General features: G+C 48.4%; 1 protein-coding gene across 6 annotated transcripts; it reads left to right on the top strand.

Moving 5' to 3' along the window:
- The first annotated feature begins 415 nt into the window (after window positions 1-415).
- LOC311253111 (uncharacterized protein) lies at window positions 416-9,181 on the top strand. 6 transcript variants are annotated; one of them, XR_014621619.1, is made up of 6 exons: window positions 418-592; window positions 671-737; window positions 814-950; window positions 1,638-1,816; window positions 8,060-8,196; window positions 8,886-9,181. XR_014621619.1 is itself a non-coding variant. In XM_084346846.1 (5 exons), the coding sequence occupies exon 5, from the start codon at window positions 2,300-2,302 to the stop codon at window positions 3,365-3,367; it is 1,068 nt and encodes a 355-aa protein (XP_084202972.1). In that variant the 5' UTR covers window positions 416-592; window positions 671-737; window positions 814-950; window positions 1,638-1,816; window positions 2,179-2,299; the 3' UTR covers window positions 3,368-3,425. The 6 variants fall into 6 exon arrangements, 3 of the variants coding, with proteins under 3 accessions (XP_084202972.1, XP_084202974.1, XP_084202973.1); XM_084346846.1 differs by lacking the exons at window positions 8,060-8,196; window positions 8,886-9,181 and adding an exon at window positions 2,179-3,425 and having other exon boundaries at window positions 416-592; XR_014621620.1 differs by lacking the exon at window positions 8,060-8,196 and having other exon boundaries at window positions 421-592.
- The last annotated feature ends 7,645 nt before the right edge of the window (window positions 9,182-16,826 follow it).

Below are 16,826 nucleotides of genomic sequence, written 5' to 3'. Positions count from 1 at the left end.
AACTGTATCGTACCACCAATTTGGGATTACGACTAAATTATTCTTTCTGAATGTTTCGTCCTTGTTTTTGAATCAAGTATGGATTTCACGTGTTTTGTAGCCATGCTAGCGGTTTGGCTAAATGTCATTAAAAGTCAGCTGGAGCACCAGTTGGGTCCTTTGATTAGCAGATGTTAGCATGCTATCACACAAAAAACTTAAACACAGCTGTGCCTCACAAATGAAACAGTTGTGCTAGCATGACTGTAGCAAATTTTGGTAAGCTACTCCCTTTAACAAGGCTACTTTTTTGGTCTTTGCTAATATATGAGCATTAAATAAGATACCAATTGGAACAATTCAGATAAACAAAGTAAAATAAAAAGATCTATTTGTCTTCAGGTACCAGCTAGTCTCTAGCTACTGTAGTGGTATGAGGCATCACTGCGCCCTTAGCTTTGCTGCACCATCGCCTCTCTGGCTTATTAGCCAATAGTGGCTCATACAGAGGGGATAAAAGTAGGCCGTGTCCACCCTCCTGACCTCTCGCTTCCTGCCTCTTCGGCCCGCCCACTTCCGGGTCGTTGGACTCGCCGATAGCAGCTGAGCACAGGTAGGCGCACGTCGCTATGCTGTTTTGTGTACATTAATCCGCGTTTTATGTAAATTATAACGGTGATCCTTTTAATAGATCCGGCGTCTCCACCGCGGTTGTGGCGATTATCTGCGTTTGTTCGCCGCTGTCAACTAGAGCATTGGTGAGTTAAGATGTGTTTGTCGTTCATTGCTGTAGCCAGGTGCTAAGCGCCCCTTTCGCTCCTCTTCCTCTAACAGTCGGCTGGTTGTGGGCTGCATGGTGGCTGTCTTCCCCTGCTGGGCATGTTTTCTTCGCCCCTCTCCCTCCTTGGATGGGACGCCAATACACCCGGACAGATAACCGGAGTTATGGCTGCTAACGCTAATTAAGCTAAGTAAGCGCAGCTGCGCAATCACTGCTACTGGGCCACTGCTACGCTACTGCTGCTGCTTCGCCGCTGAACTGTCACTGTACTGTTGCTGCTGGTGCTTTGCTGCCATTGCTTTGCTGCCATTGTTTTGCTGCCGCTGCTTGGCTGTCGCTGCTCCGACGGCTTTAGTTTGGTCGGCCGCCTTCGGTCAGCCTGCTTCCTGCTACTGGCTCCACATACTGCTGCTACCTGTGGTGCTGGTGTGTGTGTGTGTGTGTGTGTGTTTGTGTTTGTGTGTTTTAGTGTTTTAAAGGCACTCTGCCGAGGTTTGGTGATGTTTATTTGTTTATCTTCTGTTCAATGGTTGAATTCCTTTTGGTAATTTCTTAGTAGTTTGGGTGGTTTTCTTTGGGGTAATTAATTTATTTAATTAAGTTTATCTTTGGGAGTTTCTTGTATTTTCGTTTGGGGAGGGAATTTCCCAAGAAATGTTTGAACTCCCCTGTTATTTGTGTTAAGATTGATTTAATTATTATAAGTTGATCTCTGGCCAGAGACTCTTGATTTCTGTTGTGTGATTGATTTACAATTAATTCAATTCAACACTTCATTTATCTATTTATCATTTATATTTTGTTGGCACACGTTATGCAATAGTTTGGTTTTTCATAATTGTGGGCCCTCCTAATTGTGTTTTTCCTCTTCCCCTAGTGCTGAAGGCCGGTGTTGGTGGTGGTGGTTCCCCTGGGTGGTGGTGATCCCTTGTGTGCTGTGTGCTGTGATCCCTGTTCAAGATTTTCTTTGTTGCACGTCACATTTTTGCTGTATGAGTGGGGTGCTCTCCTTTTTCTTTTGGATGTCACTCCCCTGATAAACCCCTCTTCCAGCCGGTAAGCCTCAGCCTGTACCCCCCTTTAAGTTGGGCTCTTTTCTTTCTTTTCTTTTCTTTTACAGTGCCAAACCATGTCTATTTAATAAATAATAAAATTTTGTATCAAATAATTGAACCACGTCTCCTGCTCTCCCTGAATGAACCAATCTGTGTCCTTTTATAATAGAGTAGTTTACCTTTAGTACGGGTCCTTGGGCCCTAACCCAAGGTGGCGTTGTCGGTATTAAGTACATTACGTAGTAAACACCCTCGTGTTGCCACACTTGGCGTTGTCGGCAGGATTAATTCACTTGAGGCGGAGACGTGTGTTCCTTATCTAGGTATATATATATTTTGTTTTTTTCATTCCCTTGATTTCAGTTGGATGAGCAGAGTGTATGGTGTGAGCGAATGTGTGTGAGTTAAAGGCGAAGCAGCAGTGAGTCTCTTCTTTGTAAGTATAATATTGGTGTCCGTAGTTTAAATCTCAGCAGCAGAAAACATGGAGGGAGAGATGCAGGAGTTGAGGGACCTAGTAGCTCAGTTGAGGGCGGACAATGAGAGGTTACAGAGGGAGCAGGCGGAAGTTTTGCCTGGTCCTAGTTCTGTACCTCCCATTGCCCGCGAACCTCCTTCAGCACCACCCCCTTCTAGCGCCTCTGTGACAGAGCGACTTATCTTAGTACCTAGAGACAGGAAGTGTCCTGTGTTTAGGGGTAGATCAGGCCTAGGGCTAGAAGAGTGGGTTGAGGAAGCTCAGGCGTGCATGAGGGCCCGTCACCTGTCCACAGCTGACCAAGCCTTTTTCCTTTTTGACCACTTGGAGGGAGAGGCGCGTGAGGAGATAAAATATCGTTCGACCGCAGAAAGAAGCGACCCGGCCAAGATTATTACTGTATTGAGAGAGCTATACGGTTGTACCGACTCCTATGTTGCCTTGCAGGAGGCGTTCTTCTCAAGGCGACAGCAGGAAGGGGAGACGCTCCAAGAGTTCTCCCTTGCTCTGATGAGCTTGATGGCTTCCATAAAACAACAGGCTCCGAGCGACATGCCAAACACCGAGTTTTTGATGCGCGACCAGTTTGTCGAATATGTCACCGATGGTTCCCTCCGACGAGAGCTAAAACAGTTAGTGCGCAGACAGCCTGCAGCCTCCCTCCTGGAGGTAAGGGCAGAGGCCATCAGGTGGGAGCAGGAGGGGCTACCAGGGGGTGCGCGCGGCCGTAGCCACTCAGTCCCCTCAGTCATGGGTTTGCAGTATGGTGTTCAGGGTGTTCCCCCAGCGGTTAGCTCAAGTTCAACTTCTGAATTGCTGGAAGTGAAGGAGATGTTGAAGCTTCAACAGGAGCAGTTAAACAGACTCACCGAATCTCTTTCTCAGCTGCAGAATAACTCTCAGCGTAATCACCCTCCTCCCTACGGTCCAGTAATCTGCAGGCGGTGTCATCAACCTGGCCATTTTGCCAGGGAGTGCGGGGGGCCGCGTGGCCCTCCTCATCCCCGGTCCCTTGCGCCTGCCCCCTCCCGGCCGAGTAGGCAGCAAGGCCCAGCGCAGCATCTGGGAAACTAGCACCCACCGAACTGTGGAGCCAAAGTTCGGGGGGGGCAACCACCGGCTCATCAGACATTTCAGGCGCTGAGGGGGGAGCTAAGCTAATTTCTGCTTGTCCGCACGTGGACGTAGTCATGGGGGGAGTGAAAATTCCTTGTTTAGTGGACACAGGATCAATGGTTTCCACTATTTCGGAAAGCTTCTTCCGACAGCACTTTCAGGCTGGAGTGCAGGGGAAGCTCCAACCTTGCCAGTGGCTGCAACTTCAAGCCGCCAATGGCTTACCCATCCCATATCTCGGGTACTTGGAGCTTGAAGTCACACTCTGCGATAGATCGTTGCCAGGGTGTGGGTTACTGGTGGTCAAGGACCCCCCGGTGGGTGGATCACCTTACTCCCCTGGCATTTTGGGGATGAACATCCTACGCAGGTGTTACAGCACGCTTTTTGGGCAACATGGCAAAGCCTTGTTTGATTTGCCCACGGTCATAGGGGCACCACAATCGGTGGTACAGGCGCTGCAGAAATGCCACCGAACCTACTTGGATCCCCCTCTCAAGGTCACCGGCAGAGTCAAAGTTCTTGGCAAGAAGGCTTGTCGGATTTCTGGTGGCACAATGCAAATCGTTTCAGCCACATGTTCAGCCCAGTATTCTGGGACTACTGTACTCTTTGAGCCTTTGGAGAAGGGCCTCCCTGCCGGACTGCTGGCCTCTCCAGCACTGGTTAGAGTCGAGGGTGGCACCGCCTACATCCCAGTCGTCAACGTGGGATCCTCTGATGTGCTGCTGTACCCACGAACAGTCGTCGGTGCTTTGAGTGAGGTTCATGTAGTGAGTCTGCCCTCTGGGGTGAAGGAGGTCCCGTCTTACTTGGCCACAGTGGCATCACAAGCCGCGACTCCGACGCTTCAGGACCAAATAGGTGCGGTGGATCTGTCCGCCTTGCCCATTGACGAACAGAATGAGGCGCGTCTTCTTCTCTGGAAATATGCTTCCATCTTTTCATCCTATGAGGGTGATTTAGGCTGTACTAGTCTAATTTCCCATGAAATTCCCCTTTTGGATGACGCACCAATTCGCCAGCGCTATCGCCGCATACCACCATCAGACTATGAAGTGGTCAAGGAGCATATCAATCAGTTGCTTGAGACGCAGGTTATCAGGGAGAGCTGCAGCCCATTCGCCTCGCCAATTGTTTTGGTCAAGAAGAAGGATGGTAGCCTACGCCTATGCGTAGACTACAGACAACTTAATAGCCGGACCAGGAAAGATGCTTTTCCGCTTCCTCGTATCGAGGAGTCGCTGGACGCGCTTACTGGTGCCCGCTGGTTTTCCACCATGGATTTAGCCAGCGGGTACAACCAGGTTCCGGTCGCCGAAGTTGACCGCCCCAAGACGGCATTCTGCACTCCTTTCGGCCTTTTCGAGTGGAACAGAATGCCATTCGGGTTATGTAACGCACCTAGTACGTTCCAGCGGCTAATGCAGCGCATTTTCGGGGACCAGCAATGTCGGACTCTGCTGTTATACCTCGACGACATTGTGGTCTTCTCGTCCACCTTCCAACAACATCTGGAAAGACTGGAAGTGGTTTTGCAGCGGCTACAGCGAGAGGGTTTGAAGGCCAAATTGTCTAAATGCTCCTTTTTTCAGCAAGAAGTGCATTATCTGGGGCATGTCATCTCAGCCCAGGGCGTGTCAACTGACCCCGGCAAAGTGGAGGTGGTAGCCAGCTGGCAGCCCCCGACCACTATCTTGGAGCTGCGATCCTTCCTCGGGTTCGCAAGTTATTATCGCCGCTTTGTGGAGGGTTTCGCCAAGCTGGCTGCCCCTCTCCATCGCCTTGTTGCTGAGCTTGAGAGGTCAAAGGCCAAGCGGTCTGAACCCCGTGTTTCAGAAAGGTGGTTGATAGAGCATCAGCAGAGTTTCGACGCCCTAAAATCTAACCTTACCACCGCCCCCGTGCTTGCGTACGCCGATTTCTCCCTTCCCTTCATCTTGGAGGTCGACGCAAGTCACGGAGGCCTGGGCGCTGTACTCGCACAAGAGCAGGGAGGGAAAGTGCGGCCCATAGCATTTGCCAGCCGAAGCCTGAGACCACCAGAGCGTAACCCAGTCAACTACAGCTCCATGAAGCTGGAGTTTTTGGCATTAAAATGGGCTATGACGGAGAAATTCCGTGAGTACTTGTTGGGCCACAAGTGCGTTGTATTCACGGATAACAATCCTCTTAGCCATTTGTCCTCAGCTAAACTTGGAGCCTTGGAACAGCGTTGGGCAGCACAGTTGGCATCGTTCGACTTCGAAATTCGGTATCGGCCTGGCAAGAACAACACTAACGCAGATGCGTTGTCCCGTTTGCATCCACCAATGGACGCCGACTTGGGGGTATTAGTGTCTGGTACTCCACTTCCACACCCTCTAAAAGAGGCCCTTCAGGCCCAACGGCCTCCAGCGTGTCAGTCGGCTGTCTGGGCCTTGCCACAGTATCCGCCAGCTGACATTGGTGCACTTCAGCAAGCCGACCAAGTGATCCTTGAAGTGTTGGCTTTTTGGCGGCGGAAGCAATATCCGGGTCGTGAAGAACGCCAGCAACTGTCTCAGCGCTCTTTGGTTCTGCTCAAGCAGTGGGGCAGACTGGTTGAGCAGGCCGGAGTTGTTTATAGAAAAGTCTTGCGCCCAGATGGGGGGGAAACGGTTCTGCAGGTACTCCTGCCTGTTGCATTGCAGAAGACAGTTCTTACGGAGGTGCATCAAAACCATGGCCACCAAGGTGTCGAGAGGACTTTGGAGTTGCTGCGACAACGGTGTTACTGGCCAGGGATGTCTGAGGACGTGAGAGATTGGTGTCGGGCCTGTGAACGGTGCTTAGTGGCCAAGGATGGTGGGCCACCTGCCCGTAGCTTTATGGGACATCTGTTGGCTTCGGAGCCAAATGAGATCTTGGCGATGGATTATACCATGCTGGAGCCAACCCAAAATGGGTTGGAGAACGTCCTCGTCCTCACCGATGTGTTTAGTAAATACACCCTTGCTATCCCTACCCGTGACCAACAGGCCTCTACTGTTGCTCATGTCCTTGTCACTGAATGGTTTTCAAAGTTTGGCGTCCCAGTACGGATGCATTCCGATCAGGGCCGAAACTTTGAAAGCACCCTCGTCCGGCAGCTATGTTGTTTGTACGGCATTGAAAAATCCCGTACTACACCGTACCACCCAGCGGGTAACGGTCAGTGCGAGCGTTTTAACCGCACCCTGCACGACTTGCTGCGCACTCTACCAACATCACGAAAACGTGACTGGCACTCTTGTTTGCCACAGTTGTTGTACGCATACAACACCACCCCACACCAATCTACAGGAGAATCGCCCTTTTTCCTCATGTTCGGCCGTGAGGCCAGACTCCCAGTCGATTTCTTGCTGGGGCGAGTGAAGGACCCCATTAGTGGCTCGGTTAACGACTGGGTCCAGGAACATCAGACCCGGCTTCATCTGGCTTTCGAGGGTGTCCGCGACCGGCTGAAGGACGCGGCCCAGCGCCGGAAAGAACGCCACGATCAGACGGTGCGGTCAGAGCATTTGGCGGAAGGCCAATTAGTGTTGTTGCGGGAATTTGGTTGGAAAGGCCGACACAAGATTCAGGATAAGTGGAACCAGGTGGTACATCAGGTGGTTAAAGCTCCCTCTGGAGATGGTTCGGTGTACACAGTGGCACCAGCAGAGGACCTCGCTAAGGTCAAACGAGTGCATCGCACTCTGCTTAAAGCTGTGGCCGGGTTGCCTGCCCTGGACACTTCTGCTCCTTCGACCAGTTCAGCCACCAGTCTGCCAGTCAGGCCTGATGAACTGTCGGACGAAGAAGACTTGTTGGCCTTGGTAAGGGAACCCCCTCTTCCTCCAGCTGACTGTGGTGCTGGGGAGGGGCAATGTGCACCGGCGCTGACATTTCCTACCACCTCGACAGAACCATTGCCCCCGGCACAATTCGCCCCTTCAATTGCCCCGCGGCAACTGATACCGCCATCAGCACCTTCCTCTGGCTCAGCGGTATCATTACCATCTCAGCCTGCTCCATCACGAGTCTCTCCCTCAGAAGAAGCCGTCTGGCGACGGACGACCCGATCTACAGCTGGTCAACATTCGAACCTTCATCACTTGCCCAGGCCTGCCAATGAGGTGGCTCAGGAGAGGCCTTCAGCCGTTCAGTCAAGTGCTGTGTCTGCTTTCTTTAGACCATGGTCTGAGAGGTGATCTTTCAAGTGCATCGTCGGGTCGACGATGAAAATGGGGGGGATGGATGTAGTGGTATGAGGCATCACTGCGCCCTTAGCTTTGCTGCACCATCGCCTCTCTGGCTTATTAGCCAATAGTGGCTCATACAGAGGGGATAAAAGTAGGCCGTGTCCACCCTCCTGACCTCTCGCTTCCTGCCTCTTCGGCCCGCCCACTTCCGGGTCGTTGGACTCGCCGATAGCAGCTGAGCACAGGTAGGCGCACGTCGCTATGCTGTTTTGTGTACATTAATCCGCGTTTTATGTAAATTATAACGGTGATCCTTTTAATAGATCCGGCGTCTCCACCGCGGTTGTGGCGATTATCTGCGTTTGTTCGCCGCTGTCAACTAGAGCATTGGTGAGTTAAGATGTGTTTGTCGTTCATTGCTGTAGCCAGGTGCTAAGCGCCCCTTTCGCTCCTCTTCCTCTAACAGTCGGCTGGTTGTGGGCTGCATGGTGGCTGTCTTCCCCTGCTGGGCATGTTTTCTTCGCCCCTCTCCCTCCTTGGATGGGACGCCAATACACCCGGACAGATAACCGGAGTTATGGCTGCTAACGCTAATTAAGCTAAGTAAGCGCAGCTGCGCAATCACTGCTACTGGGCCACTGCTACGCTACTGCTGCTGCTTCGCCGCTGAACTGTCACTGTACTGTTGCTGCTGGTGCTTTGCTGCCATTGCTTTGCTGCCATTGTTTTGCTGCCGCTGCTTGGCTGTCGCTGCTCCGACGGCTTTAGTTTGGTCGGCCGCCTTCGGTCAGCCTGCTTCCTGCTACTGGCTCCACATACTGCTGCTACCTGTGGTGCTGGTGTGTGTGTGTGTGTGTGTGTGTGTTTGTGTTTGTGTGTTTTAGTGTTTTAAAGGCACTCTGCCGAGGTTTGGTGATGTTTATTTGTTTATCTTCTGTTCAATGGTTGAATTCCTTTTGGTAATTTCTTAGTAGTTTGGGTGGTTTTCTTTGGGGTAATTAATTTATTTAATTAAGTTTATCTTTGGGAGTTTCTTGTATTTTCGTTTGGGGAGGGAATTTCCCAAGAAATGTTTGAACTCCCCTGTTATTTGTGTTAAGATTGATTTAATTATTATAAGTTGATCTCTGGCCAGAGACTCTTGATTTCTGTTGTGTGATTGATTTACAATTAATTCAATTCAACACTTCATTTATCTATTTATCATTTATATTTTGTTGGCACACGTTATGCAATAGTTTGGTTTTTCATAATTGTGGGCCCTCCTAATTGTGTTTTTCCTCTTCCCCTAGTGCTGAAGGCCGGTGTTGGTGGTGGTGGTTCCCCTGGGTGGTGGTGATCCCTTGTGTGCTGTGTGCTGTGATCCCTGTTCAAGATTTTCTTTGTTGCACGTCACATTTTTGCTGTATGAGTGGGGTGCTCTCCTTTTTCTTTTGGATGTCACTCCCCTGATAAACCCCTCTTCCAGCCGGTAAGCCTCAGCCTGTACCCCCCTTTAAGTTGGGCTCTTTTCTTTCTTTTCTTTTCTTTTACAGTGCCAAACCATGTCTATTTAATAAATAATAAAATTTTGTATCAAATAATTGAACCACGTCTCCTGCTCTCCCTGAATGAACCAATCTGTGTCCTTTTATAATAGAGTAGTTTACCTTTAGTACGGGTCCTTGGGCCCTAACCCAAGGTGGCGTTGTCGGTATTAAGTACATTACGTAGTAAACACCCTCGTGTTGCCACACTACAAACATCATCATTCAGCTAAGGCAATGAAGGATCACAATCATCTAATAGCGCTAGCCCTGGATGTAGCAGTGGCTTGTTTTGGTGGGTCATTTATGGCATTTACTGGCATAAAAATGGCTAAATCTCAAAAGAAAATCTAACAGCTTTGGTTTGGGTAATTGCCATTTACGGCGTGTACGTTATTAGCTTGCACGCTACATGTGGGTACTTGTTGCTTCATATAGAGATGGGTATTTAAAAAATGCTAACAATGCTTAAAAACGTGCGAAATTGCAGGCTTATTTTTACAATCTACCTCTGGTGAGTCAGACTAGCTAGCCTACAAACCAACCATATTCATGAAGACCCAAAATGTGCATGCACAGAGTCTGTGTGTACCTGACTGACAACTTTCGCCTTGCTCGCTGAATGAAATCACATGTTAGCAGCAGATCATGTTTCTTCATGTGAGCGTAAAGCACTGGCAGGTGTTGAAGGGAGCACAAATTTAAATATATTCACCCAGAGGCTGGAGAGAAGAGGGCAGGAGTGGAGGCCATTTTCACTGACCCCAAATGTCTGCACTGGCCTCTTTAGGCGAGGCCAGATGTTCCTGCACATACATCGGTGTGAACATGCAAACACCATCAGAAAAAAGGCGGCCGCACTGTGGGACACTGGCTGTTTTTCTACCATTCATCACCCTGATGTCAGAAGTCATTATTTAGCTGTTGTTTTCATAAATGAAGGGCAGCAAAAAAAGCTCGAAAATTAATGTCCACACCTGATTGGACGTGAACTCCACTTCCTGTTACATGTGTGGCCAGACCTCAGAGTTTGTTTTTCTTTAATTAGGTTGAATTCTCACCTCACTGAGATCTATCTGCGAGTCAAACAATGACAAAGATATATCCCACACATCGCCGAGCCGCTAATTTACCAATAGCTGCGCTGCTTTCAAGGCTAGACGTTGTGTGGGTGTTTGCCCCCTTTTGTAAAAATCTGAGCTGGCGCTCTACAAACAGAGCGCTTCCTTCAGGATAATTTGGTCCTCGGGGATGGACTTATGAGCCATTAACAAACTTCCCTCTGCTGTTCCAACGGGCCGTGATTGGAAGAAAAACTAACACTTTAAAAACTTAATTTTCCCTCCTTGTTTGGTCGACCTGATTAGCAGGCTGCTAATTCTCCTCCCCGGTGCAATTAATCACATTGACACCTGTACTCGAGGCTTCATTCTCACTCTCTGTCAGGCGGGCGCCGTGTAACCGGTGTGCTGTAGGCGCATCACAAAGTGTTATGTTTGTCATCTCATTACGAGGGTTCAGAAAAGTCCAGAGTGTCACGTCTTTGATTTGTGTCTTGTTTTTTTTTGTTTCTCCGTATTTTCCTGGAAGCAATGTGAGAAAGAAAAATCTGTTTATTAGCGAGCGACTCGTGCAAATTTGTAAAATCAAATGATGTATTTTGACTTTTTTTTCCTGAATGACAAAGAATCACAAATGCAGCTCTGTCTTAACTATATTGTGCGTTTCTGCATGGAAACCGGCACGAGAGCATGTAAGCATGCCCGAGGCTGATCTCGCTGTATGAATATGCCCATTAAATCTAATTAGAATGAAGATTTGATCTATTATAATTGATGGAGTGTTGCCTTTTTGGCTTCTTCACATAGAAACTGTACTTTACTGCTGCCGTGATCTCATTTATTTCATGCTATTGGTCCTTAAATGAGGTGAAACTGAAAAAAAAAATCTATTTATATCTTCTCACCACTTTACGAGCTTAATCTAGGAAGATTAGCAGCCTTTATAAGGAAACTTCAGAGGATATAAATAAATAAGAACATAACATATTTTTATTTTCACTAAAATGAGACAAAAGCATGAATCTCAACATGAATCTCACATATTTACTGCAATCTTTACAACTATATAAGGTTTACCCAATGCATTCACGCAGGTGTTTTTAATTGTTGGTTGATTAGACTTGTTCTCAGGTCCCGAACTCAAAATACCAATGAGAAAGGCTGTTTAAGGGTGGAGAAAGCTGCGTATACACAAGAAGTAAAGGCATGTGAGGTCAAACACCCACTGAGCAGAAACAAAGGACATCAATTAACCATATTTGCTGATGTTGAAAATGTTAAATACCATGCTCTGGTCGTCAAGCGTTCACCAGGTGGGCTGCAAACATGGTATTTAACAAAGCTGATGAATCCACCCTGTAGCTTTTGCTGCATGGAGTAAAATGTGGCCGTCATAACTAAGAAAAACTTTCATTCTGGCTCTCCAGTGGAAGGCAAATATGATGATTTGACTTCTTCTATGCTTTTGCTCAGTGTGTGCAGCTATAAAGCAACAAATAATAGGAAAACATGATCAGTATAAGACCAGGATGAAAGTTGTCCCACTTTAACAGGTGCAACAAGATAGCAATCAGGCCCAGTCTGCACACAGTCCTGAGGAGGAGCTCTAATCAGCCAATACAAGTGAAAACACCTGTAGCAGCCCGGCTGTGTATCGACATTTTGAACATAGGTGCGACCAATAACGTTAACGATGGCTCCAAACCACTAACAACACCAGAGCTCTGGCTATGACGAGTCAAAATGTCTGCAGGTTGGGGTTAAACTCTGTTATTTTTTTCATAAACTCCCGTTTTCTTCTTCAAGTCTGTTGAGAAGCTGAATTAAAGATCACACACTATCATATTCAACAGATACAGCAGATACAAAAGTGGTACGGCTGCATAATCCCACTTTTCTTGCTTGTTAAGGATTCCTGAGTTTCACATCTACATAACTAAATCCTGCTCACTTCACCTTTTATGCTAAGCATCTTTAAAAAAAATCAATTGTGCAAAAATGAACAGTATGGGCAATTACTTTATTGTCATAGCCATCATCACCTTAGCAATGATTGCCTGCTAAAAAGCAGGTAATGTACGAGGTAATAACACGAGATAATGGATGACGAGCTCCGCTGAATAAAAACCTCCCTTCGGTGTCTGACATGAACTTTAAACGGGCTAAAAGTTCAGAGTTTTCTTCCAGTGTTGGTGACCAGTTTCACAGACTTGCTGTCCATTTTTTAAGAAACATCAAATGGTAAGTCGTCGCCGAATTCGGCGTGAACTTGCACGACCGAGAGTACATTTATGATCCTAGAAATGTCACCTTTCGCATTCATGGTGTCACATTGATGCTAATCTAGTCACTGTGGGAACAACGAGTCCGGCGACATCAGAGTTGTCATTTGGTATCACGTCGTCAGTACGATTCTGGTGAGAAAATGCCCCAAAAGTTTGTCAAATAGAGTTTTACGAGCTTGTTTTTGTGGCTTTTGAGGGTTTATCTAAGTCGTCAGTGAATCCGCGTCACCTTCCAGCCCTCGACATGTCAGCCCCGCCGTTGCTCGGGAGGTCAGGGGCCGATCTGGGCACCAGAATCTCCTGGAAGCCCAATGTGACGGTGCACCTGCCTCGCGTTTCACTCCTCGCACCCCGAACCTAGCACCAGACCCTCGCCATCACCATCGCCATCGCCATCAAAGAGCCCGGCCCGTGCTGACTCACATGCAGCAACAGCCAGGACATCTGTGGAGTTGCTCGCCATGTGTGTGTGTCTACATGTGTGCACATTTCGCTCGTGTGCGCGTCCAGACTGTGTGAGACCTCGCAGTCCAGCCAACACTGACTCTTAGTCGTGCTGTGTTTGGCCGGCGTGTTACAAGTGGCGGCCATGTCGCGAGCAGAGGCCCGTCGGGGGAATCACTTTTACTGGATCCTGCAAAAAAAAAAAACTTACAGCATGCGAGCACACACATACTCCTAATTTTTTCCCGTCTTCGTCGCGCCGAAATAGGCACACACGTAAATACTTTGCACACAGGCGCCCTCCGCTCGCATGAATATTCATTCGCAACTGTGATGAGCTGTGACATGCTTTCCTGGCAGGGCCCTGGGACCACATGGCCGGGGTGTTAGAGGAAAAGAAAGGCCGTGTCGGAGCGTGTTACTCAGGCCTGCCTCATTCAATTGGATCCAACCACGATGGTCGGATTTCTCAATCTCAGATGGATTCCAGACGTTCCCTTAAAGCCGCTCCTCCCCTTCCTTCGCTCTTTGATTTCAAAAGACTCGAGGCTGCGGGGTGAAGGGGATGCATGTGCATGTGTGGACGTTTAAGAGAGGAGAGTGTAAGAAAAGGTGCACCTTGCTCGAGATCTCAGGCACATTTCTGGGTAAAAAATTTCCGCCCCAGTGTAGTTAACGAGTTGTTGCTTTGCGGCGGCGGCGGCGGCACGGGGAAACTGGCATGGCCGATCATGCCGGAACAATGCCGCCTTTCCACTGCTGCCCATTGTGCACAGATCTTTGCATTGTTCCGTCCCCCCTCGCCCCGTTTCGCCACTCACACCCCCGGCCAGCTGGCACGGAGATGGCAGCGCCGTTGACAAGGTTCACAATACCCCCTCTAGTCCACGCCACAATAGCGGGACATGGACACAGGCACCTCTATGGCACACAAGAGGCTGAGGAGGGGATACTGGGGCCTCACAGGCAGGTGGTGCTGCCAACGTCTCCGTGACGTGTTGGTAGCTTTCAGCGCTGACAAGGGGCTGGCAGAGAGGGTTTCTTCTTTTTAAAAATCCACATTGTTCACAGGGGACTCTAGAGGATGAGTGTTTGTGTGCTGTGTCGTTTCTCACTGCGCACACATGAAGGGGAGAGGCGCACACACATCCTCGAAAACCTACCTTCTGTCTCTCCGCCTCGGCTTATTGCATTATTGCACCGACTTCAGACTTTTGTCAAAGCTTATCAATAAGAGAGAAGTGGCAGATTCACATGTCGTGGCAAACCGGAGGAAAGGAAAGGAAAGGAAAGGAAAGGGGTTTTTATTTTCCGAGAGTGTCTCAGAGTCTGAGTGACAGGTGGATGCCAGCGTGCCGCTCCTCAAGTCACGATACGGTGTTTGCGGCGGGTGTCGTATTTGTCTGGGTGCTCTTGCCGGTGCCTGAGCTGCCGGTTTGTCATTTCACGAGGAGCTTTAGTGTCTCGGGGAAGCTCCGACTGGGTTACACAAAGTTGAAGGGTGTGTGACAGCGCTGTCAAGGTCCCCGAAGGTCACGTTAGAAATATTTTCTGGAAATAGAAACGAAAACTACAAAATAAGAACAACATGTATGAATGTTGCTGTCGGTGCACCCTTATCATATCCAGCCCGCTGTCAATCAACATCTCAGTTTTGGTTGTGACCCTGAAGTGGCCAGAAAGGTTTAATGAGTTTCATAAGATTCAAGATCTAACAACTTGATTGTCTGTTAATGCACTGGTGCATGGCTCACTTTCAATGCAAATACAGTGCATGAAATAACTTTATATGCACATAAAAAGCCATCATCAACAACAAACAACAAAATATTGCACATCTCGAATGCAATTATTCACCTCAACAGTGTCTGGCAAAGAAAAATGTGAAATACGCGTCTATATTTGAAGCTAATAAGAGACCGAGTGGAAGGCAAAAAGTAGAGCACGAACAGTTTAACGCCTGCGAATGAAAGAGTCCCCAAACAAGTCCCAGACACTCGGACTCAGATATGTGATATGTGGACTAGAGTCCCTGTGACTTGGACTCAGGTTGACTGTTTTTTAGCTTCTTAGTTTGGTTTTGACAACCATCGAGAACTTTTAGATGCTTCCTCGTTTTAATTTTTTCCTTCTTTTATTGTTTATTTACGCTCTACAGCGTCACGCGGCACAAAAACAGCCGTTGATTGGTCGTTGTCTGTTATTTATTTATCTCCTTTAATGGCAGGTTGCAATTTAGAGCCTTTTCACCCGTGGACACACAATGTCAAATGTTAATGTATGTGCCTGCATAAATTGTGAGGGAGTCCTCGTGTCAGACGACGGCTGTGCGTGAATTTCATTACTGTCAGGGAGGTAAACAGCAGGCCAGTGGCAGAGCCAAGATGGTTTTGATGTCGAGATGTTCCACTGCTTCGGGTTTTCCTGCGCGGCCATGTGGCTGCGGTGACATCGAGAGATGCCCGTGTAGAGATGGAGCCTGATGGGGGTAACTGCAACATATTTTTAAACTACATTAAGAGTAATTTAATTAATTTTTAAGAGCTTGTCCCCATATGTGGTGACATTATAAACATTTTGAGCCACAGAGGCAGGAGAAGGGATGGAATGTCGGCCGGTGGGTCGCTACCACGTTGGTCCAGACCGAAGTAACCCCAAAAATATTGGATGGATTGCCGAGAAACCCTGCCAGCTAACTGCTTAAACTTTTTTTTTAGATAAATAATAAATATAGCAACTTCTATGTAACATATCAAGTTTAAATGAGCTAATTAGCTAATCTTGTAATGCCCAGGTAGGGACCATAATAAGCATTATGCCAGCTTGACATCAGCATGATAGCTTTAGTATCTTAAGAATGTTGCTAATGCTAGCATTTAGCTCAAATACAGCCTGAAACAGCTGATAGCGTGACTGTACATCCTTGTGATTGTTTGAATAATTCAGTGAAAGTAGCAAAGCTAATTTTTTGCATGATAATTCTGCTTTTCTGTTCGCTAGAAAGGTTTTTTTATCATGCACAGGGAACATACTGGAACGTCTGGAATGCTAGCATGTTAGCTTTACCCAGTACCTGCCAAACAATGCCTCCCAGGTCTGGTCCACTTTCAACTTCTACTTCTAGTTTAATTTATTTTCTAATCAGTCCATCCCTGTGGACTCCCCCGATCTCACCCTCCTCTCTCTTCCCCTTTTCCTCTCCAACCCCTACTGCCCCACCCCAAAGGTTTTCCCCCTCCTTGCCGCTGTCAGTTCAGCACTTTTAAGGGAACTGGTGCTCTTTGAAATGCATATTCCACAAGGCCCGACACTGGCATGTGTACACTCCTGAGTAATTGTGGAGGCCAAATGTTTAATTACACATGGCAGGCCAAGCAGCGGGAGGCCACACCGCAGCGGGGCTCAAAAACAACGGCCTAGCTTCTCTCGGTCGGACGCGCCAATAACAACCAGCCCCCCCTCCCAATCCAAAGAAAAAACATACTGAGTGTACAGACGGCAGGCCGAGAGGAGGTGAGGGGAAGGGAGGGAGGGAAATTTGTTTTCATGCGTATGTGTAAAAGCAGATTTAACTCTTCCAGTTAAGAGTAAAGATATTCAGGCTGCAGTGGCGTGCCAAGCAACAAAACAGGTCACTGAGCAATGCATACCTACGGTACAAGGTGTGCGAACACTTAGCCTGAATATGTTCTTCTCCTGCATGTGCTTAAGCTTTGCATTAGCCCTATGGTGGTCTTTGGTCTTCTCAGCAGGCCTGGGGTTTGTCCTGGTTCTGCTAATGGATCCAGACTGGTCCTGGGGAGCCGGGCGGAGGGAGGGGAGGGCGAGGGAGACTGGGGCCCGGTGTCTGCGACCCCCGGGTGGCGGGGTCGACGGGAGGAAACGCGGAGCAGCAGGGGAAGTGGGAGCACCTGTGC

This window comes from Pagrus pagrus (genome assembly GCF_965226575.1).
Source record: "Pagrus pagrus genome assembly, chromosome: 24".
NCBI lineage: Eukaryota > Metazoa > Chordata > Actinopteri > Spariformes > Sparidae > Pagrus > Pagrus pagrus.
Note: the sequence above shows the minus strand (reverse complement) of the source record. Positions and strands in the feature narration are given on the sequence as shown.

What these genes read in the sequence shown, in the direction of transcription:
- LOC311253111 (XM_084346848.1), top strand. Translation starts at nt 2,300, where the DNA reads ATGGAGGGAGAGATGCAGGAGTTGAGGGACCTAGTAGCTCAGTTGAGG.